Source organism: Panthera onca, chromosome B1, assembly GCF_046562875.1.
Source record: "Panthera onca isolate mPanOnc1 chromosome B1, mPanOnc1 haplotype 2, whole genome shotgun sequence".
NCBI lineage: Eukaryota > Metazoa > Chordata > Mammalia > Carnivora > Felidae > Panthera > Panthera onca.
Genome location: NC_138342.1, coordinates 164,950,922 through 164,976,075, shown reverse-complemented (window position 1 = coordinate 164,976,075; position 25,154 = coordinate 164,950,922). Strand labels below are relative to the sequence as shown.

General features: G+C 34.8%; 1 protein-coding gene across 6 annotated transcripts in view; it reads right to left on the bottom strand.

Annotated features, from left to right (window-relative positions):
• Positions 1-25,154, bottom strand: part of HOOK3 (hook microtubule tethering protein 3) — a 114,091-nt gene that overhangs the window by 28,008 nt on the left and 60,929 nt on the right. For all 6 annotated transcript variants that reach the window (XM_078445501.2, XM_078445506.2, XM_078445503.2 and 3 more), the window contains 6 exons: positions 23,788-23,928; positions 22,028-22,229; positions 17,634-17,744; positions 16,821-16,908; positions 9,349-9,418; positions 6,594-6,734 (listed from right to left, as the gene is read on the bottom strand). In XM_078445501.2, coding sequence (XP_078301627.1) covers positions 6,594-6,734; positions 9,349-9,418; positions 16,821-16,908; positions 17,634-17,744; positions 22,028-22,229; positions 23,788-23,928 — 753 coding nt within the window. The remainder of the gene's footprint in view (positions 1-6,593; positions 6,735-9,348; positions 9,419-16,820; positions 16,909-17,633; positions 17,745-22,027; positions 22,230-23,787; positions 23,929-25,154) is intronic.

Below are 25,154 nucleotides of genomic sequence, written 5' to 3'. Positions count from 1 at the left end.
GGATTCTTTGGAAAGGAAAGATCATAAAGGAATATGAAAAGTAAAAAACACAAAAGTAGGAAAAATAAATTTTTTTATAAAAATCAGTCAAGGGATTCATAAAAGAAAAGGATGCAAAATATGACACTATATACCTAAAACGAGGAGCAGAGGAATAAAGAATGGGTTTAAATTTAAGCAACCATCAACTTAAGATAGACTGCTATATACAGAAGATGTTATATACAAACTTAAAGGTAACCACAAATCAAAAACCAGTAATAAATATGCAAAGAATAAAGAGAAAAGAATCCAAGTATATCACTACAGAAAGCCAATAAATGATGAAAGAGAACAAGGATCAGAGAAAAACTATAGACACGACCACAAAACAAGTAACAAAATGACAACAAACACAAATCTATCAATAATTACGTTGAATGTAAATGGACTAAATGCTCCAAAACACACAGGGTGACAGAGTGGATAAAAAAACAAGACTCATCTATATGTTGCCTACAGGAGACTCATTTCACACCTCAAGACACCAGCAGATTGAAAGTGAGGGGATAGAGAAACATTCATCATGCATATGGATGTCAAAAGAAAGCCAGGGAAGCAATACTTCTAAAACACAAAGTAGACTTTATTATTATTATTTTTTAACGTTTTATTTATTTTGAGACAGGGAGAGACAGAGCGTGAACAGGGGAGGGTCAGAGAGAGAGGGAGACACAGAATCTGAAACAGGCTCCAGGCTCTGAGCTGTCAGCACAGAGCCCGACGCGGGGCTCGAACTCACGGAGCGCGAGATCATGACCTGAGCCAAAGTCGGATGCTTAACTGACTGAGCCACCCAGGCGCCCCACAAGTAGACTTTAAAAGAAAGACTGCAATAAGAGACAGAGAGAGACTATAAGATAATAAAAAAGGGATGATCCAACAAAAGGATATAACAATTGTAAATATTTATGCATGAAACATGGGAACACCCAAATACATAAAACAATTACTAACAAACATAAAGGAACTAATCTGTAGTAATACAATAACAGTAGAGGACTTTAACACCTCACTTCCATCAATGGACAGACCAACCACATAGAAAATCAAGAAGGAAACAGTGGCTTGAATGACATACTGGACTAGATTTAATAGACTTAATTCAAAACATTCCAAATAACAGCAAAATATACATTCTTTTCAAGTGCACATGAAACATTCTCCAGAACAAATCACATATTTGGCCACAAAACAAATCTCTCAACCAATTCAACAAAATCGAAGTCGTATCATGCATCTTTTCTGAATATAATGCTATGAAACTAGAAATCAACCACAAGAAAAAATCTGCAAAGAGCATAAATACATGCTACTAAACGATGAATGGGTCAACCAAGAAATCAAAGAAATCAAAACTTAACATGGAAACAAATGAAAATGAAAACGCAATAGTCCAAAATCTTTGGGATGCAGCAAAAGTGGTTCTAAGAAGGAAGTTTACAGCAATACAGGCCTACATCAAGAAGAAAAATCTCAAATAAACAATCTAATCGTACCCCTAAAGGAAGTAGAAAAAGAACAAACAAAACCCAAACTCAGCAAATGGAATGAAATGATAATGGTTAGAGCAGATAGAAGTTATATAGAAACTTAAAAAAAAAAAAAAAATCCATTAGAACATATCAGTGAAACCAAAAGCTGGTTCTTTGAAACTATCAACAAATTTGATAAACCTGTAGCCACTTATTACAAAAGAGAGAGGATCCAAATAAATAAAATCACTAATGAAAGAGGAGAAATAATAATAACCACGACAGAAATACAATTTTAACAGTATTATATGAGAAGCTACATGCTAATAAATTGGACAACTTGGAAGAAATGGATAAATTCCTGGAAAACATGTAACCTACCAAAACTAGAGCAGGAATAGAATATTTGAGCAGACCAATTACTAACAATGAAATTAAATCAGTAATCAAAAAACTCCCAAGAAACAAGTCCAGGACCAGATGGCTTCACAGATGAATTTTACCAAACATTTAGAGAAGTTAATACCTATCCTTCTCAAACTATTCCAAAAAATACAAGAGAAAGGAAAACTTCCAAATTCATTCCATGAGGCCAGCATCACCCTGATCATACCAAAACCTGATAATGACACCACAAAAAAAGAGAACCATAGGCCAATATCTCTTAGGAATATAGATGCAAAAATCTTCAACAAAGTATCAGGAAACTAAATCCAATAACACATTAAAAACCCTCTGCAAAGTAGATCTACAGGGAGCATACCTCAAGATAATAAAGCCCTTATATGAAACATCCACAGCCAACATCATATTCAATGGTGAAAAACTGAGAGCTTTTCCCCTAAAGTCTGGAACAAGACAAGAATGTCCACTCTCAGTACTTTTATTCAATATAGTACTGAAAATCTGAGCCACACCAATCAGACAACACGAAGAAATAAAAGGCATCCAAATTGGTAAGGAAGAGGTAAAATTCTCACTATTTGCACTTGACATGGTACCACTTATAGAAAACTCCACCAAAAAATGACTAGAACTGATAAAAAAATTCAGTCGCAGGATACAAAGTCAAGATACAGAAATCTATTGCATTCCTATACAGTAATAATAGAGCAGCAGAAAAAGAAATTAAGAAAACAATCTCATTTACAACTGCGCCAAAAACAATAAAATATCTAGGAATAAACTTAACCAGAGGTGAAAGACCTGTAAAAGAAATTTAACATGAAGTAAAGAAATGGAGAAACATTTTATGCTCATGGATTGGGAAAAAAAATATTGTTGGGGCGCCTGGGTGGCTCAGTCGGTTAAGTGTCCGACTTTGGCTCATGTCATGATCTTGTGAGATCACGTAGGGCTCTGTGTTGACAGCTCAGAGCCTGGAGCCTGCTTCAGATTCTGTGTCATCCTCTCTCTCTGCCCCCATCCCCACACTCACGCTGTCTCTGTCTCTCAAAAATGAATAAATGTTAAAAAAAAATTTTTTTAAAGGAAGAACAAACATTGTTAAAATGTCTGTATTATCCAAATCAGTCTACATATTTAATGCAATCCCTATCAAAAATGCCAATAGCATTTTTTCATAGAACTAAAAAAAAAAAATCCTAAAATTTGTATGGAGCCACAAAAGACCTTGAGTAGCCAAAGCAATCTTAAAAAAGAAAAATCTGGAGGTATCACAATTCCAGATTTCAAGTTACATTACAAAACAGCAGTAATTAAAACTTTATGGTACTGGCATAAAAATACACAAAATAGATCAGAAAACTCAGAAATAAACCCACAATTCAATTAATCTTCAACAAATGGTGTTGGGAAAAATGGGCAGCCACATGCAAAAGAATGAAACTTGACCACTTTTTAAAATTTTTTTAAATGTTTTTATTTATATTTGAGACAGAGACAGAGAGACAGAGAGAGCATGAGCAGCGGAGGGGCAGAGAAAGGGGGAGACACACAATCTGAAGTGAGATCCAGGCTTTGAGCTGTCAGCACAGAGGCTGACGCAAGGCTCGAACTCACAGAGTGTGAGATCATAACCTGAGCTGAAGTCAGACACTTAACTGACTGAGCCACCCAGGCGCCCAAACTTGACCACTTTCTTATACCATACACAAAAATAAACTCAAAATGGATTAAAGACCTAACTGTGAGACCTGAAACCATAAAAATCCTTGAAGAGAGCACAGGCAGTAATCTTTCTGACATTAGCTGTAGCAACACTTTTGTAGATGCGTCTCCTGAGGCGAAGAAAACAAACTATTGGGACCACATCAAAATAGAAAGTTTGTGCATAGCAAAGCAAACAATCAACAAAACTAAAAGGTAACCTATGGAATGGGAGAAGATATTTTCAGATACCATATCCAATAAAGGGCTAGTATCCAAAATATATAAAGAATGTACACAACTCAACAATCAAAACCCCAAATAGCCCAATTAAAAAATGGGTGGGAAACATAGACATTTATCCAAAAAAGACATACAGATGGCCAACAGACACAGGACAAGATGTTCAACATCACTCATCATTAAGGAAATGCAAATCAAAACTACAATATCAGAATGGCTAAAATCAAAGACACAGGAAAAAAGTGTTGGCAAGGAGCTGGAAAAAAAGGAACACTCTTGCACTATTGGTGGGAATGCAAACTGGCACAGCCACTGTGGAAAACAGCATGGAGATTCCTCAAAAATCTTAAAATAGAACTACCTTATGATCCAGTAGTCGCTCTACCAGATATTTACCCCCAAAATACAAAAACACTAATTTAACAGGATACATGTATCCTTATGTTTACTGCAGCATTATTTACAACAGCCAAACCATGGAAGCAGTCCAAGTGTCCATCAAAAGATGAATAAAGAAGATGTATTCACACACACACACACACACACACACACACACACACACGCACACGCACACTGGAATATTATTTAAGCGTAAAAAAGAATGAAATCTTGCCATTTGCAACAAGACAGAGCTAGAGTATAATATTAAACAAAATAAGTCACTCAGAGAAAGACAAATACCATATGAACTCATTCATATGTAGAATTTAAGAAATAAGAGGTGCCTGGCTGCTGGCTGGCTCAGTGGGTTGGGTGTCTGAACACTTGATTTTGGCTCAGATGATGATCTCACAGTTAGTGGGTTCATGGGTTCAAGCCCTGTGTTGGGCTTGGTGCTGACAGCATGGAGTCTGCTTGGGATTCCTTCTCTCCCTCTCCCTCTGCCCCTCCCCCACTTTCACACACTACCTCTCAAAAATAAATACACATTAAAAAAAAGAATTTAAGAAACAAACGAGCAAAAGAAAGGAAAAAAGAGAGAGACAAAACAAGAAACAGACTCTTTATAAGGAACAAACTGATGGTTACTAGAGGGGAGGTGGGTGTGGGGATGGAGGAAAGAGTACACTGATCATGATGAAAAAAATAAAATAAAATGATTTAAAAAAAAGAAACAAACACAATACTAAAGTGTAAACAGCTGTAAGTGGCATTGGGACTTGGGAGGCAATCAGTTATCTACAACATGAGTGCTGTGTAAATGACAAGTAGTTGTTCTTTTTCTGATCAGAGAAGACCAATGGCCATAAGATCTGTGAGAAACAATGCAAAGCATTATAAAGGAAGTTATGGGTGTTGATTCACTGGAAAAAAATTAAGGTACAGGGAAGACCTTCCTGACTAAAGATGGCTAAAATATAGCCCAGAAGCAAAGGACGATGGAGATGAACACAAGTGCTCTCACCCATGGGGCTGCATGATTGCCAAGCTGCTTTCTGCAAGTCCCTTTTCTCCACTTTTCATTCTAAACTTTTTCTAAGTATTTTAAAAAAGTATTCATTCTCTATGCTCTAAGAATTGATATAAAACTGTCCCCCTTTTTATGCTTTATTATGCTCTAATAATCACCCTGTTATTTATGCTTTTTGCTGATTTTACCACAGCAGCTTTAAAAATCAAACTGCAGGGGTGCCTGGGTGGCTCAGTCGTTTAAGCGTCCAACTTTGTCTCAGATCATGCTCTTGTGGTTCTTGAGTTCAAGCCCCACTTGGGCTCTGTGCTGACAGAGCCTGAAGCCTGCTTCGGATTCTGTGTCTCCCTCTCTCTCTGCCCCAACTCTGCTCATTCTGTCTCTCTCTCAAAAATAAATAAACATTTAAATAAATAAATAAATAGAGAAATAGATAGATAGATAAATAAATAAATAAAATTAAAGTGCCAAGAAGGGCAGGGCATGTAAAATGGTCATAACATTGTTGACTCACACCTGGGAAATGCCCCATCAATCAGGCATAATAAACTGTAATATCAAGCAAACTATGAAACCATTAATGAAAATGTCAAATCCCTCAAAAATGACATAATATCACAACACTAAGAAAAGGAAAAGACACCATGTTTGGTGTCTAAGAAACATTTCCAAAAAGGAAAAGAACTAAAAGACTGTCACAACAAAATATAAACGTAATTCTTTCCAGAGCAAGCTATTGCTGTACAGTTGCTTTGAATGACTACATAATGATTTTCTTGTTAAATTTCCAGATTCTGAATTCTCATAATTGAATTGTTTATAAAATGAATGACTTCTTTTCAGGGTCACAAGAAATAACAGGTTTGAAAAAAAAAAGAAAAAAAACTCTTGTCAATTCAGTTCTGATGGATCCTGTTTTTCTCAAAACTGATCCTTCAACACATTAGCTTATAAAAACAGGGTAAACTGTATTATTCTGATAATGAATAGAACTAAAATTGTGAAAGACTGAATTAATAATCAGACTTTTTTTTAATCTTCTGGTTTTAATTAGTAATTAGAAAGGGAAAAGGGTGGGGTGGTTGGTATCAGTTTGCTTGAAGAAATAAAGAGGGGAATGCTATTATAAAGAGGCACAACACTTTTATGCAAGTCTATCTGTAAGCAGAAAAATGGATTAAGGTACTCTTAAAATGAAATGGAATAACACATTATCACTACTCAACATACAATCCAAATCTTTGTTTAAGGGAATCAAAATCAAGGAAAACAGAGAAAACCTGTGTCAAAATGCTGTCATCTACATACATCCTTACCTATTCTCTGTCTCCAGTTCATTCTTGCGTAGGTTTGCATCATCCAGAAGACTCTGCAATAAGGCAATTTTTTCATTGTCTGAACCCTCTTGGTTAATTTTTAACATCTTATTCTCATGCTGAAGACGAATAAGTTTCTCCCTGAATGAACAAAAGAAAAGCTGATTATGTAGTACACTGATGCAATACTGTTACCAAAATCCAGCTATTCACAGTTACAGATTTAATGCATAGAACAGAAATGAAAAACAAAATACTGCAAAGAATTCAGCTCTTGTAATTGGCTAAGACATTACATTCAGGTCTTCAGTACTTTCTTTTCAGAATGGATAATCTGAAGATAACAGCATCTCCAAACATCATGACTGTAATGAACGATACCTCAAAATTCTATTTCCTTTTTGGTTTAAATATTTAAGCTGTGAATGCATTTATGTATTTGTTTTTCAGTTCTCATCAAAAAACATAATCTCTAATGCTATGCTCTTGAACTACCAATCACTTGATGTCAAGACATAATATTCAACAAAGAAAGCCTTCAATATATGCATTCCACCCATTCCTATAAATATGTGAAATTGTATTCTTGTTAACAAACCATGTTCTCAGAGCTGCATCTGCTATTCATACTTAAGTTTGCACAATCTTTTCATATCATTAAATACTATACCTTAATGATAAATATAACACTTTAAATGACATGTTAAACAACATACTGCAGATGAATTGCTATTTAATCAATGCACAATTATTTGGAATTTGTTATCAATTTTGAGCTTTGATGTGATCAAAGCGATCAGCTTTATTGGTTATTTCCTTAGGATTAATTTCTAGAAAAATATGACAATCCTGTCAAGTTGCTTAAAACAAAAGTACCACCACAAGGAAAAAAAAAGTTGTAATTATGTGTGGTGATGAATGTTAACTGAACTTACTGTGGTGATCATTTCACAATATAGACATTTCAAATCATTATGCTGTACACCTAAAACTAATACAATCTCATCTCTTTTACCATTTCATTTTCTTGATGGCTCTTCTGGAGACAGAGTATATTTGACTTTGTGATGAGTCATACTCAAAAAAGCCATTTTATTTGTTGAATCTTTATCATTGTTCTTTTTCTTCAGGTTAAAAATCCAACTGCATAATCTAAAAGCTTCCTTAAAATTGTGGTTTTTCTTTTCTTCTTCTTCTTCTTTTTTTTTTTTTTTGATATAGCCCTGTATTTAGATTCATTCCACAAATTTTATTGGTCCAATAATAAAGTACCATATCAGAAGGTAGAAAAGGAAAAGGTATATAAGATGCTTCCTGTGTTGGTGCTACATTATTCTCCTTTTGTTTATCCTCCCTAAATATATGCCAACAATAAATATTGTCTTCATTTATTCAACAAGTAACTGAATGCCTATTGTAACTTTCAAAGTTTATGAAACGCTTACACAATCATTTCACTTAATACCCTCCCAAAGATTTTATGAAGAATCAAGGCCAGTGGCAATTTTGTTTTATTTTTTTTTACTTATTTTTTATTTTTTAAAATTTACATCCAAATTGGTTAGCATATAGTGCAACAATGATTTCAGGAGTAGATTCCTTAGTGCCCCTTGTCCATTTAGCCCATTCCCCCTCCCACAACCCCTCCTGTAACCCTCCGTTTGTTCTCCATATTTATGAGTCTCTTCTGTTTTGTCCCCCTCCCTGTTTTTATCTTATTTTTGTTTCCCTTCCCTTATGTTTATCTGTTTTGTCTCTTAAAGTCCTCATATGAGTGAAGTCATATTATTTTTGTCTTTCTCTGACTAATTTCACTTAGCATAATACCCTCCAGTTCCATCCACGTAGTTGCAAATGGCAAGATTTCATTCTTTTTGATTGCCGAGTAATACTCCATTGTATATATGTACCACATCTTCTTTATCCATTCATCCATAGATGGACATTTGGGGTCTTTCCATACTTTGGCTATTATAGCAGCATACACTGCTGCTATAAACACGGGGGTGCATGTGTCCCTTCAAAACAGCACAACTGTATCCCATGGATAAATGCCTAGTAGTGCAATTGCTAGGTTGTAGGGTAGCTCTATTTTTAGTTTTTTGAGGAACCTCCAGACTCTCTTCCAGAGTGGCTGCACCAGCTTGCATTCCCAAGGGCCAGTGTGTCAATTTTAAAAGGGGGCAAATAGTCCCCAAGAAGGTAAAAGCAATATACCGGGTTAATCATTCTCCTTCTGTCAGATACTTGGTGCCTCTCGCCTAATTTTTCATTCTTACACATCAAGGCAGGCATATATTGAAATAAATGGAATTTTAAAAATGCTATCCCTAAATAAAACTGTAAGTTAATACTGAAGGAAGAATACTAGAGAGGGGAAGATACGTCTGTCTACTGTAATATATCTTTCCCAGACAGATAAATCTTAGTGACTAATTATTTTGAAGGCTGTTGGGTAGGCATAACCTTTATCTTTAGGCCAAGTGGTTTCACTGCTAAATGTCTGCTAAGAATACCCAAGCACAGATATATTAGTTTGCTGTGAATGTGCGAAATACTGTCCTACCCAAGTGGGAAAATGTCTCTTGGGCCAAATGAAGAAAGCTTCTAACAGGCTGAAAACATGGACATTTAATACTGAGTTCATGTTGAAATTATTAGTAATAATGAGTAAGAAACTCCTCTTTATACTGTAGAGGAGTAAGTTTCCTCTAGGAACATTGTGCAATACGACTGAATGTCATATTCTCCTTACCTTATCTCAGGTGTAACAATCTCTGCTGCCAGACTATCTGAAGATTCTTGACTTCCCAAAGGCATTAACCCTACAAATACACAAACATGGATGCAAGGTTTAAGAGAGAGTATATCGATCTCCTTTAGTTTCTATATGAAACACTACTTTGAGCATTAATTTTAATATCTAAAATCTTTGTTTTAGTCAAGTAAAAGACTATCACAGTTGCCTTACGTTATTATCGTTTTAACAATTTAAAACAAATTTTATGTTTTATTTTTTATATTTGACAGAGAGAGAGAGACAGAGCATGAGCAGGGGAGGGGCAGAGAGATGGAGACAGACTCTGAAGCAGGCTCCAGGCTCTGAGCTGTCAGCACAGAACCCGACGCAGGGCCTGAACTCACAAGCAGTGAGATCATGACCTGAGCTGAAGTCAGACACCCAACCAACTGAGCCACCCAGGTGCCCCTCATTTTAACAATTTTTAAGTGTACAATTGAGTGGCAATAACTATATTCATTATGCTGTGGAATCATCACCACTATTTCCAAAACTCCTTACCCAAAAACACAAATTTTGTAACCATTAAGCAATAACTCCCCATTCCCTTCTCCCTTAGCTCCTCATAACCTTTATTCTACTTTCTGTCTCAATGAATTTGCCCATTCTACATACCTCACGGAATCATACCAATATTTAACCTTTTATGTCTATATTACTTCACTTAGCATAATGTTTTGAAAACTCACACATGTAGAATTTATCAGAACTTCATTCCTTTTCATAGCCAAACACACACACACACACACACACACACACACACACACACACACACACATTTTCTTTATCCATTCCTCTATTGAGGAACATTTAGGTTGTTTCCATCTTTTGGCTACTGTGGATAATGCTGCTTTCAACACTGTTAAACCAGTATATGCTTGAGTCCTTGCTTTGAATTCTTTTGCATATTTACGTAGGAATGGAATTGCTGGATCATGTGGTAATTTTATGTTTAACCTTTTGAAGAACCACCAAACTCTTCTACCAGTGGCCTCCCATTTTACATTCCTAACAGCAATGCACAAGAGTTCCAATTTCTCCACATGCCCCCCAACACTTATTTTCCTTTCATTCTTTGGTAGTAGCCATCTAAATGGCTGTGAACTATCTCATGGTTTTGATTTGTATTTCTCTAATGACTTTGATATTGAGCATCTTTTCATATGCTTTTTTGCCATTTGTATATCTTCTCTGGAGAAATATCAATTCAAGTCACCCATTTGTGAGCTTAGCTGTTTTTTATTGTTGAGTTGTATAAGTTCTTTATATATTCTGGATTTCAATCACTTATCAAATATATATATATGATTTACAAATATTTTCTCCCCATTTTATGGGTTGCTTTTTACTCTGTCAATAGTGTTCTTCGAGGGGCGCCTGGGTGGCTCAGTCGGTTAAGCGTCCGACTTCGGCTCAGGTCATAATCTCGCAGTCCGTGAGTTCGAGCCCCACGTTGGGCTCTGTGCTGATAGCTCAGAGCCTGGAGCCTGTTCAGAACCTGTGTCTCCCTCTCTCTGACCCTCCCCCGTTCATGCTCTGTCTCTCTCTGTCTCAAAAATAAATAAACGTTAAAAAAAATAAAAAAAAAAAATAGTGTTCTTCAATGCACAGAAGTTTTAATTTTGATGAAGTCCAATTTGTTTCATTTGCTGACTTAGCTTTTGGTATCAATTCCAAGAAATCATTGCCAAATCCAAAGTCATGACAATTTTCCTCTGTTTTATAGGTTTAGCCCTTACATTAGGTCTTTTACCCATTTTGAGTCCATTTTTTAAAACATGAGTTTGGATGTAGATATCCAGTTTTTCCAGCACAGTATATTGAAAAGACTTTCCTTTCCCTCACTGAATGGTTTTAACACTGTTGTTGAAAATCGACTGACGACATAAGGAAGGGTTTATTTCTGGGCTTTCTATTCTATTCTGCTGGCCTTATGTGACTGTCTTTATGCCTATAGCACACTACTCCGATTGCTACAAGTATATTAAGTTTTGAAATAATCAGGGTGAGTTCTCCAACTTTTTTCCTTTTTAAGACTATTTTGGCTATTCAGGATCCCTTGAGATTCTATATTAATTTTAGGATGGGTTTTTCATTTTTCTGTAAGAAGTGGCAACAGTAGTTTTCAGGGTGCAAGTCTTTGCTTCCTTGGTTAAATTTATTCCCATGTATTTTATTCTCTTTGATCCTGTTATATATAAAATTATTTTCTTAATTTCCTTTTTAGATTTTTCATTATTAGTGTTTGCATATATATTTTTGCTGCTAATGTAACTGAGCTGCATCCTACAACTTTGTTGAATTCATTTTACTAGTTCTAACGGGTGTTTTTTGTTTTTTGTGATCATGCCAACTCGAAAGATAGTTTTAGTTCTTTCCAATTTAGATTAAAAAATTTTTCTTTTGTCTAATTGGTCTGGTTAGAACTTGCTGGGCTATGTTCAATAGAAGTGTAGAAGTGGTGGTAGTTGGTAGTCTTGCTTCTGATCTTAGAGGAAAAGCTTTCAGTCTTTCATAATTGAGTTGATGTGAGCTGTGGATTTTTCACATATGGACTTCATCATATTGTGGAAGTTCCCTTTCTAGCACTCTTCCTAATTTATTGAAGTTTTTTATGTTTTTTTTTTCTTTTAATGATGGTGTTAGACTTTGTCAAATGCCTTTTCTGCAATTGAAATGATTATGTGATTTTTCTCCCTTCATTCTCTTAATGTGATATAGTACACTGATCTTTGTATGTCTACTCTTATGTGAATTTCATGTTTTTCAATTACAGTAGCTTTATAGTAAGTTTGAAATCAGAATGTGATTTCTCCAACCTTTTCCTTTCCAAGATTTTTTTTCTTGGTTATACTGGTTCCTTTGTATTTTCACATAAATTGAATAAGTTTGTCAATTTCTACAAAGGAAATCTGCTTAGAATTTGATTGGGATTGCATTGAATCTTTATTATTCAATAAAGTCAATATTAAGAGGACTGCAGTCTTAACTAGAGTGAATTTTCTGATACCTGAACATGGATTGTCTCTCCATTTATTTAGATCTTTAGCTTGGCAATGACTTAATAGTTTTCAGTGTACAGGTCTTATGCTTATATATATTTTTTTAATTCAAATCCAAGTTAGTTAACATATAGTGTAATAATTATTTCAGGTACAGAATTTAGCGAGTCATCACTTACATGTAACACCCAGTGCTCATCTCAGCAAGTGTCCTCCTTAATGCCCTTCACCCCTTTAGCCCTTCCCCCCAACCCAAACCCTAGAGCAAATGAAGAGTTTGCTCTTTGCATTTAAGAGTCTCTTATGGTTTGCCTCTCTCTGTTTTTATATTATTTTTGCTTCCCTTCCCTTATGTTCATCTGTTTTGTATCTTAAATGCCACGAGTGAAATCATATATTTGTGTTTCTCTGATTGACTTATTTTGCTTAGTATAATATACTCTAGTTCTATCCACATTGTTGCAAATGTTATGCTTCTTTATTAAACTTACTCCTAAGCATTTTATTCTTTATGCTACTATTGTAATTTCATTTCCAGATAATTTACTCATAGTACACAAAAATATAATTGGTATTTATATACTGATCTTATTATATATTGAGGCCTTGCTGAACTCATTTACTAGTTCTGTGATTTTTTTTACGTCCTCCTTTCTAATCTGAATGTGTTTTATTTCTTTTTCTTGCCTGACTGCAAGAACCTCTGATACGACAATGAAAAGAAGCAGCAAGAGTGAACATCCTTTATGCACCCCCATGTTTACTGAAGCATTATTTACAACAGCCAAATTATGGAAGCAGTCCAAGTGTCCACTGATAAATAAATGGATAAAGAAAATGTGATATTCATTATATATATATATACACATATATATGTGTATATATATATATATATATATATACACATACATATATGTATATACATATATATAATGCAGCCATAAAAAAGAATGAAACCATGCCATTTGTAACACCATAGAGGGAGATAGAATAATTCTAAGTGAAATAAGTCAGAGAAGGACAAATATCATATGATTTCACTCATATGTGAAATTTAAGAAACAAATGAACAAAAGAAAAAAAAAGAAGAAACAATACAAAAAACAAACTGCTAACTATGAAGAACAAACTGATGGTTGCCAGAAGGGAGGTGGGTGGGGGGATGGGTGAAATAGGTGAAGAGGATTAAGGAGTACACTTAGAATGAGCAGTGAGTAATGTACAGTATTGTTGAATCACTATATTGTACACCTGAAACTAGTTTAACACTGTATGTTAACTATGCTGGAGTCTGATAAATAATAACACATAAAAAATAGTGATCATCCTTGCCTTGTTCCTGATCTTAGGGAAAACATTTAGTATTCACCATTAAGTATAAAGTTAGCTGTAGGTTTTTCATAGATATCCTTATTAGGTTGAGGAAGTTTCTTTCTATTGAAGCTTGCTGAGAGTGTTTCTCACAGATGGTGTCACCATTTTTTTTAACTTAATGACATAACATACATATCTCTCCAGGTCAGGCATATAAGATATAGTTCTTTTTTTAAATGGCTCTACAGTTTACAGTTGAATGAGACTTTTAGGTTGTTTCTAAATTTCACTATTATAAATGATGATTTAATTCATTAGGGTAAATTTTTTGAGCAAATTTGCTATGTCAACGACATATACATAAATAAGGTTAAAACATATAGGCTCATAGGTAGCAAAGAAACAAAAGTGTAAGTTTACATGAGATAGCCTCTCTTGATATGGGGGCTGAGAGTTAAGGAATTAAGGTTTAGGCTGATTCTTAAAATTTGGGAAAAACTTATACAGTAGATTAGAGATACGTGAAAGGATTACCAAGCAGCAATGAGTATCCAATTACGTTCAGAAATAATTTTTGGTGAAGACAAGCAAGATATATAATTTTCTCAAAAGCAAAAATCTAATACTGACTACTTCAAACTAAAAAGCCTCTCCATAGCAAAGGAAACTGAACAAAATGAAAAGACAATGCACTAAATGTAAGAAAATATTTGCAAACAATACATCTGATAAGGGGTTAATATAAAAACATTTAAAGAGCTCATACAACTCAACTGCAAAAAAACCAATTAAGAAATGAGCAGAGGATCCGAATAGACATTTCTCTGAGGAAGACATCCAGATGGCCAACAAGTACATGAAAAGATGCTGAACATCACTCATCAGGAGGGAAATGCAAATCAAGACCACATGAGCTATCACCTCACACCAGTCAAAAGGACAAGAGATAACAAGCGTTGGTGAGAATGTGGAGAAAAGGGAACCCTTGTGCACTGTTGGTGGAATGTAAGTTGGTGCAGCCATTGTGGAAAACATAAATTAAAAATAGAACTACCATATGATCCAGCAATTCCTCTTCTGAGAATTTAATCACAGAAAACGAAAATACTAACTTGAAAAGATACCTGTGCCCTCATTATTTACAATAGTTAAGACATGGAAGCAGCTTAAGTTTCCATCAATTGATATATAAACAAATTGTGAGATTATATATATATACATATATACACACACACACATATGTATATATGAACTCCATAAGAAGGAAATCTTGCCATTTGTGATATGATGCATCTTGAGAGCAATATGCTAAGTGAATAACTCAGACACAGAAAGACAAATATTGTGTGATTTCATTTACATGTGGAATCTAAAAACAAAACAAAACAAAATAAAAAATACAAAAAAACCAAGCCACAGATACAGAGAACAGATTGGTGATTGCCAGAGGTGAGATATGAGGGGGTGGGCAAAATGGGTGAAGGGGTCAAAAGGTACAAACTTCCAGATATAAAATAAATAAGTCACACAGATATAATGTATAGCGTGGTGACTATAGTTAATAACACTATATTGCATACTGAAAGTTGTTGAGAATAAGTTAAAAGTTCTCATCACAAGAAAACAAATTTTGTAACTGTGTATGTTGACGAATGTTAGACTTCATGTGGTGATCATTTCACAATAAATACCAATATCGAATCATTAGGTTGTACACTTGAAACTAATACAATGTTATGTCAATTATACCTTAATTTAAAAAAGGAAAAAAAAAGAGAAAGATATATAACTGTCTTTAGCTGGACCTGGTTAATTTGGAACAGAGGAAAAAAAACTTTAGGCAATCTGAACTGGTGTTTGACAAGCTTTCACCATTAAGGAAAGATGGTGGTGATCAGAACAAAGTTAAATGGCTGTGAGGTGGGCTGTGTAAGCTGGAAAATGAGGCCAGAAGAGAGCTGATCAACAGAAATAGAAATCACGGGGGGGGGGCACCTGAGTGGCTCAGTCAGTTAAGCGTCCGACTTTGGCTCAGGTCATGATCTCACGGTTCGTGAGTTTGAGCCCCGCATTGGGTTCTGGGCTGACAGCTCAGAGCCTGGAGCCCGCTTCAGATTGTGTCTCCCTCTGTCTGCTTGCACTCTGTCTCTCGCATTGTCTCAAAAATAAATAAACATTGGGGCGCCTGGGTGGCGCAGTCGGTTAAGCGTCCGACTTCAGCCAGGTCACGATCTCGCGGTCCGTGAGTTCGAGCCCCGCGTCAGGCTCTGGGCTGATGGCTCGGAGCCTGGAGCCTGTTTCCGATTCTGTGTCTCCCTCTCTCTCTGCCCCTCCCCCATTCATGCTCTGTCTCTCTCTGTCCCAAAAATAAATTAAAAACGTTGAAAAAAAAATTAAAAAAAAAAAAAAAATAAACATTAAAAAAAATTTGTTTTAGGAACAACAGAGAGGAGGTTAAAGGTGAAATGCGGTAGGCAGAAGGAATGAGGAGGAGAAAAAGGAGGTTGTAGTCAGAGGAGAGGAAGAATTCCAGTTTTGGGTAACTGAAAAGCCAAGGGCAGGTTACTGGAACAGGGGTGAACAAACTGTGAAGCTGTACAAGTCACCGTTCAGGCTCCACATCTGCCAGCATGATGACAAAAGTGGAAGGGACTAACTTCGAGCTAAGTGCTGCTCCTTCCCTGTGAGAAGAGCAGAGTTCTACTTTGTACAGAAGTCCTGTAATGCATTGATATCCACCTCACATCTCAGGCGAAAAAAAAAACCACTGACTGACTTTTAAAAGAGGTCATAAGAAACTTCCCAGAATAAAATTTTCCAGGTTTATTATTAACACAGATGATTTAACAAATGTTTATGCTTTTGATCTAATAAAATTCAAATATTTACATATAATTAAAATACAAAATAGGCCAAGTAAATCTGGTCTTATTAACTACAGCCTATTTGCCACAAAATCTGGGTAACAGTTTATAATTTATATCAACTTCATGCCTCTTCACCAGTTTTTCATTTTCATCCACTGGTGCAAGCATCTTAAAATGAATCAAAAATTTCTACTCATACTGTAAAAAATAAATGATCTTGCTTGAGCTACTGAAATGTTTTTACCTTGAGTTGTGAGCTGTCCTTCTTGCGCCTGTACACAACGAAGCTCTTCAATGGTTTCCTTCAGAGAATCCCTTTCTGTTCTTAACCTCTGGAGGGACATCAAAAATAAGGAAAGTTAGCTTTACATTTTATGAATTTATTCATCAGTGGTCTTTGCCTTACCTAAGAGAGTGATGAACAGTAGGGAACATGGACATGTTTCATGTTTTGATCTTCCATAGAAAGATCATAAAAGGACAAAATTACAACAAATTTAATATTTAACAATATTAAATATCTACTATGTGCAAGGCAATATGTTATACACAGTTAAACATAAGAAACAAAACTGTTTACTCCAGTACATTATATAAAGTACATTATATAACATTCTTTTCATTAGACATAAAAAGATCAAAGAGCTAAGACTAAAAATTCATCTACCATGACAAAGTAAAAATATTTTTAAAAGATTCAAGATATGATGAACAACAACAAAAAGAATTGTGTCCTCTCAATTATACAGAAAACAGAAACGCTATTCAAATTTATAGAAAGTCATGAGCAGAACAATGTATGAGAAACAAAAGTGGTAGAAAACATAAAAGTATACAAAAGAAATTAGAGTGGAAGTAAAAACATTCTTTTAATCTTTTATTTTAGATTTATTTCTGAAACACAAATGTAAATCGTCTATAATTTAAAAACAAATAGGATCTCTAATTTTTAAATTTATAAATAGAAGGAATTATTATAGTCCAAATATGAATTAAATGTCATTGTCTTAATTTTAGCAATGTTCAAAACCAAAGTGCCTAATACATATATACTCACATCTTTTTCTTTTTGAAGACTGTCAACTTTTTCTTTTAGCCGCTTATATTCAAAATCTAATTTATCTGCTTTCTTCGATTCTTCAGATAATCTATTTTGTAGTTCTACTACCTGATACAGAAAGGTACCATTAATTTTTAAAATTTGAAACGTTGGAAATTATCACTATTTTCTTCCACAGAGCTATGAAAACTCCCCCCTCCAGCAACAAATATCAAAAAGAAAAAAAAAAGTGTACAATATAGCAGCCTAACCCAACAGAGAGAACAAGTAACAAAAATCTGCTCAGACATTATGGGTTCTAAAATCTGATTATCCAAAGTAGCAATGTACAAAATTACAAAGAATGTACAGTACAGACTTTCATTTCCTGTACTACACATAACAGAGGGGTCTGAAACTCAGCACAAAGCAAAAGAAATGCTAGGGAACAAAAAACCTGATTGCACAGCTGTGCTTACAAGAAAGTAAGAGAAAGCTTCAGGGCCTGAAATGAGTAGGAAGTCTGTATGGAAGCTACAGGTTCCACGAGGCACCAACTGCTAATACCAGGAAACTAGAGCTTTGAATGTAAAGGAAGACCAGTTGTTTAACCATCTTGGGCTCTAAAAGGTGCTGAGTCAGTAAACAGGTAGGTTAGGAAAAAAATCCATTAGCTGGAAAAAATCAGTAAGGAAGCTTGCCTGTCATAAAGTGAGTGCTCTGGGTTTAAACAGTATAACTTGAAAGTTTGTAACTATGGCCTACCAACATGTAGATTTGTGTTTCCATTTTTACCACAGGCTTTATCCAGCAAATCCTAACCCAGGCAATTAATTTAAAGTTGTCCTGGTTGGTAGTGCTGTGACAAATCTGGCATATATGAAACATTGTTTGGAAGAATACAACATCAACCAAAACCTCCTAGTATTCCTGAAGATAAAGAGGAGCCAAATGAAAGAGCAAAGGCCATAAAGAAGCCACAACGAACACCATTATCATTAACAACACTAACAACAAACTAGTAGAATAAGACCTGAAAGGATTTCAGATTGGAATTATTAGTTATAAAATAGTAGGTTTAATACTTAAAGTAAATAAAGATGGAAATCTAAATTAAGAAAGGAAGATGATCAGGCAGGTTTGAAAGAACACTCAAAGAGAACTTTTGGAAAGAAAAATATTATCATTGAAAAACAAAGGATATTAAGCTCCAGATCAGAAATAGGTGGAGAGAATTAGTGTATTACAGAATTTCACTGCAGTATTTCTAGTTGTAGATTCCTTATTTATTTAGTTTGTAATTCACTGTAAATACTACCTCTGATGTCCTTCATTAGTTCTAAAACAATGTTCACCCATCCTTTTCCTCAAATAACATCTTCTTATATTTCTTGCTGTTCTCTTTTCTGGAACTCTAATTGGATCATCTGATTTTAATTTAACATCTTTTAATGTCACGTATAGTTTCTTTGGGCTACATTTATTTTGGGTAGTTTCTTAGTCCGCATTCAAGTTAACTAATTCTTTCAACTTTAGTGTATGTTGAAAATTGAGTAATAAAATGTTGGGAAGAAATATACCCAGGGGGCGCCTGGGTGGCTCAGACGGTTGAGTGTCTGACTTCGGTTCAGGTCATGATCTCACAGTTTGTGAGTTCAAGCCCCACATTGGGCTCTGTGCTGGCAGCTCAGAGCCCGGAGCATGCTTCAGATTCTGTGTCTCCCTCTCTCTCTGCCCCTCCCCTGCTCACGCTGTCTCTCAAAAAATAAGCATTAAAAAATAAATTTAAAAAATAAAGAGAAATATACCCAGCAAAAAACTTGCCAGTATTCACGGTGCACAGAGCTGTTCTACTAAATCTTCTCCAACTCATTTTAAGCTAGTATAGTTTTGATGCCAAAATCAGATAAGGAAAGTATGAGATAGAAACCTTCAAGTGAATCACAGAGGCAAAATATTCTAAATAAAATGAACAAAGCAAATCTAATAATGTGAAACCAATAAATCTGCAGTGACTAAATGAGTTTTGATTCAGGAATGCAAGGATAGCTTAAGCAGAGACAATCCATTGATATAATTCATCAACATTAATAGAAAGGAAGAGCAGAATAGGAGTATCTCAATAGTGCAGGAAAAGGAGCTGATTAAGTTTAATATCCATTTAAAATAGACACCCTGAACAATATATGCTAATACATTGGCAAAACATTTAAAGCATTCTGTACAAAATCAACAAGAAATGGTTGCCTAATATGATTACTTCTATGCTGAGTTGTATTACAGGTCAAACATGCTGATTGAGAAGGAAAAAAATGGTATGGAATAGAAAAAGAGAAACAAAACTATTTTATTTGTATTTTATATGACTTCTGACAAGAGATACTGCAGACATTACTAGAAGTAATATGAGAATCTGGCATGGTTGTAAAATGACATAAACATCGATTTCAATTGCATAAATAAACAACAAACTGAAAATGGTATCCTTTGTTTTGCTAATTGCAGTTAAAAAATCTGAACAAGGTACCTAAGAGTAAATGTAATATGTGCATGACATTTAGAAGAAAATTACAAAACTGAAAGACACTGAAGATCTAAATAAATGGAAAGATATATTGATCAAATAGGAACATTCATTGTCATAAAGATGTCAATTCTCCCCAAATTAACCAACAAGAGTCAATGCAATTATAATTCCCAAAAGTTTTGGGTATTTAGCTAAGGAAAAGTTCTAAGAGACAGTTTTGAAAAAGAACAAGGTGTATTATCAAATATTAAATTACTAAAAATTTATAAATAATAAGACAGTGGGGTATTGTGTCAGAATAGACATATAAACCAATGAAACAGAAGAGAGCACCCAGAAACAAACTCACATTTAAGATGGAAACTTTAGGTATGTGGTAAGATGGACTTGCAGGTCATTGTGGAAGAAACGGACTACTAAATAAATGCTACTACGTTGACTGGTTGCCTACACAGACAATGAGGTATTCAAATGGATCCTTAACCTAGCATCCTACACAAATATTAATTCTGTGTGATTTGAAGAACTAATTGTGCACAAAACTAACTTTAAATCTTTGTTAAGAAAAGAGAGGTTAGTCTTACATCTTTATGTAGGAAATTATTTAAGACAAAAGACAAAATATTTAAGACAATATCATAAAAAGATATTTAAAGTTAATCAATCTCAAAAAAGGTAAAGAGAAAGGTCACAGAATGGTAGGAAATAAAAATAGCAAGTGTAATTGACAAAAGATTAATAGCAAGACCATATAAAGAACTTTCAGAAATCAGCAAGAAATAACACAATTTTAAAAATGAATAGAAGATTAAAAATGGGCAATTCACAAAAGAAATGTAATCAGTAAATATATTTGTAATTAGGGTAATGCAAAGTATAATCATGAGGCAACACGATTTCATATTCAACCAACTGGCAAAATTTCAAGTGTGACAATACTATGTGTTGGTGATGATGTGGAACAACAGGGATTCATACAAACTTCTGGTTAGTAATACAATCATTTTGAAGAACAATTTAGCAGTATCTCATTAAATGAAGATACTCTAGGAAGAAATTCCTTATAGCTGTAAAACTTTCACACATGTATAGAAGAGGACATGTTCAATACTATTCATTGTGATATTTCTTGTAATTAAAAGAAATGTTGAAACATCCTATGTTGTCCTTCAATAGGAAAATGGATAAGCTGTGGTTTCGTGACTCAACAGGATACTGTATAGCAGTACATATGAAACGAATAAAGCTATACCTGTCAACATAAACAAATTTCACAAATATACTGAGCAAAGTAAATCACAGAAGAGTCTTTTTACTATATCATTTAGAGTTCATATATAGAGTTTATAGAGAAACATGTCAAAAATGTTACACATTATATATACACATATATACATACACACACACACACACATACATACATACATACATACATACATACATACATACATACGTATACACATACATGAGTAAATATATATGCACCAAAAGAATAAAGAGATGCACGGGAAAGAAAACTACAAAACAGCATAGTGGTTACTATAATGAAGAGGGGAAGAGTATGTTTTATTTTTTTAAGCATAGATACTTATTCTTTTACTTTTGTGTATTTCTTAAGTATTACATAATAACTTAAAAATAAAAAACAATAAAAAGATTTGCTATAGAGACTAGTTGGTAACCTCTGGATAAGAACTAAGTTTTAATGTTAGCTATACTGGAATTAAAATTAAGAACTTAGTAAGAAAAAAAGAACGAAGTTTCCATAGGTAAAAAACAGAATACTGTGAAAACAAAAGTCAGTGGATTTTTGGTAAGCCACAGTATTATAATGGAAAGCTTGCTTGAAAACATCATTAAGAAACTTTGTTACTATTCTTTTTACCTGTCTCTTATATGTCTCAAGTTGACTTCGAGCTGCATTGGCTTTTCTTAACTCTTCCTCTAGACTGACAGTGTTCTGCATATACATAGTATTCTTTTCTTCTAAGAGTTTAACCTGACGCCTCAAATCACCAAGATCTTCTAGCTTCTTTTTATATGATTCCACTTGGCCTTCTAGTTTAGACACTTTATCAGAAGAATGTCTAGAATGAGATGGGAAATCAGAAATCAGAAACACATCGAGTTGTAAAGCTGTTTTAATAGTGCTAAACCAAGAGGGACTGCCAGAAAAGAACACATTCAAATGAAGTTATAAGACCAAAGGTGACTCTAGATTAATGTTTTGTTCAGGCTAAAAAATATGACCAAAATTACAGCAAAACTTGTAATGGAGAATGTCATATAATTTCAGGAAAGCAAGTGGTGGTGGTGGGGTGTGTGTAGGAAGGTAGCCAGCACAGTGACATGTAGCAAAGAAGCAAAATAAATTGTGCAGTGTCCAAATGATTTGGCAATTAGAATGACATTAGTGACCAAAGGAACAGCCATTTCCGTGCAGCAGTGGGAGTAGGAGAGGGCACATTTTAAGGAGTTAAGGAGAGAATGTAAATTTTACCTTGTGTAATCTAAATTTGTTCTGGAGGGAAGGAGAGAGGAGTAAGTCTTTTTTCTAAGATGAGAGACCTAAACATATAAATATATGCTAAAGTGGGAGATCCAAATGCAAAGAGAAATGATAACAGATGGAACACAGTCCTTGTGTAAGCAAGAAGTATTGAGACCCAGAGCTCTGAAGAAGGAATCAGCACTGGACATGAGAAAGAATGACAAGTCTACATTCTAAAAGCAAAAATGAAAAGATAGGTGGGAATGCAGGGCAGTTAGAGGTGCAGGAAGTACAGGACATGGAGAGTCCCCACAGCTCATGGTTTTTCCTTGATGCAGTAGGAGACAATGTCATCTACTGAGACTAAAGCATTGAGAGGTGGGGGGGGGGGGGGGGTGGGTGTCCAGGTGAAAAGAGTTATGGAAATAGGTGCTAGCTATGAGAGAAATGGGAGACAGAGCTATCTATCATGAGCAGCAGAATGGTGGACCACAGGTAAGAGCCCAAGGAAGAGTAAAGATCATGGCTTTGTAGTAGGACAAAACTGTATCACTATGTGATTTTCTCTATTCATTCTCAGTATTCAAAGAGCAAAAGTGTAAATGGCTGGAATGATCCGACAGAAGATAGATTATACAAGTGGAATGGTGGCAAACTGAGGTGGCAGAGAGTGAAGGCACTTAGTGAGAGAACAGTCGAGGTGCAGGTAAACTGGTCCAGCAAGGAAATGATGCCTCGTGGGGTGTGACAGTATCCGAGAAAGAGGAAGACTGCGTGAGCAGAGGACTTGAAATTAAAGAAAAGGAGTCATAATAAGAAAAGCTCCAGAGCTACACAAGTATTTAGTGATGGTCGGAGACTAGTTTCTATTTAACAAACATTTATACAGCACTTACTTACTTGACAGATGCTGTTCCAACGGTTTAGAAATAAAAACTTACTTAGTTCTGCATCTAAATCTGAGGTGGGAGGTGTATTATCTCCATTTTACAGATGAGAAAATGGTTACACGAGAGGTTAAATAAATGACAGCACTGGAATCTGAACCCAGTTAAATACCCTGCTATGCTCAGAGATCCTAGAGTTTATGAGTGGCAGAGCTGTTCTGGGTGATGACAGGCCTGAGAGGTCACAAAGATGGGAAAACTGTTTACCTAAGAACATCTATTTCATCTTTTAGAGACTGAGCGTCATCTGCCAAAGTGGTTAGTTCATCATTCTGTTGCCGGAGTTCAGAGATTTCCTTTTCTAACTCTTCACAGCGTATACGATAATCATCTTTGGCTGCTTCTAGTCTGTAATCAAAACAAAATAGACCAAGAAAGTACTATTTATTGTCTAATAATTCTCCTTAGAACAGCAAAAGGAAATAAAAAACATGAGAATACACTCTTGAACCTGTCTCCTACTTCTGTGACCATAAGCTCTATCTTCAAGTTTTATCCTGAAATGGATTCCACTGGTCCAAGGCTTATGGAAACATAACAACTGATTATCACCTCTCTGTTCAGAAAGTTAGGCATCATGTAATATTTTTCCAAATACAGAACATAAAATTTATTTAAAGTTTTATTTGTGACCATGAAATTAACAGATGTTCCTTGTTGAAAATTTATAAAATACAGAAAAGCAAGCAAGAAAAAAATATGTATTAATCTAAGTAGATAATACTGTTAATTAACATTTTTGAGTATATCCTCTAGTCTGGTTGCTATTCATAGGTCTTTTCCCCTCTAAATATGGATAATACCGTTCATACCTCTTATTTTATTTCGCTTTAACATAAATCTTTACTTTTGATTTTACAGGATTGTCTCTAATGTCACAAATATTTATTGTTGATTATTTATTTTTTTTATTTGAGAGAGAGAGGATGAGAGTGAGTGAGCATACGAGTGGCAGAGAGGGGCAGAAGAAGGCAGTCTGACGTGGGGTTTGATCCCCTGAACACTGAGAATCAGGACCTGAGCTGAAATCCAAGAGTGGGATGCTCAACTGACTGAGCCACCAGGTGCCCCCGACTTTTAAAAAATTTTTTTGAGAGAAAGAGGGAGCCTGAGTGGGGAAGGAGTGGAGACAGGGAGAGAGAGAGAATCTTAAGCAGGCTCCATGCCCAGCAAGGAGTCTGACCAACCACGAGATCATGACCGGCACAGAAATCAGGAGTCAGACTCTTAACCAACTGAGCCACCTAGGCGCCCCCTCAGGTGTTCCTTTGTTTACTTTCAATTTTATTTATAGAAGTATTTCAATTTAACAGAAATTCCTAATTTCTGTGTAATTCTATTGATGCATTTTCTACCTTATAGTTTTCACTTTTGGTGTATGATTATAAAGCTTTTTTCTTTTATATAAAACATAAAAATATTACAAATATTTTAAAATATATTTAAATATAAATAAATTTAATAAATAAATTTTAATAATTTAATGAATAAATTTTACTATAATTAAATACAAATTTAAATACATTTAAATATACACATATATAATACAATATTATAAAAATATTTTATATTTC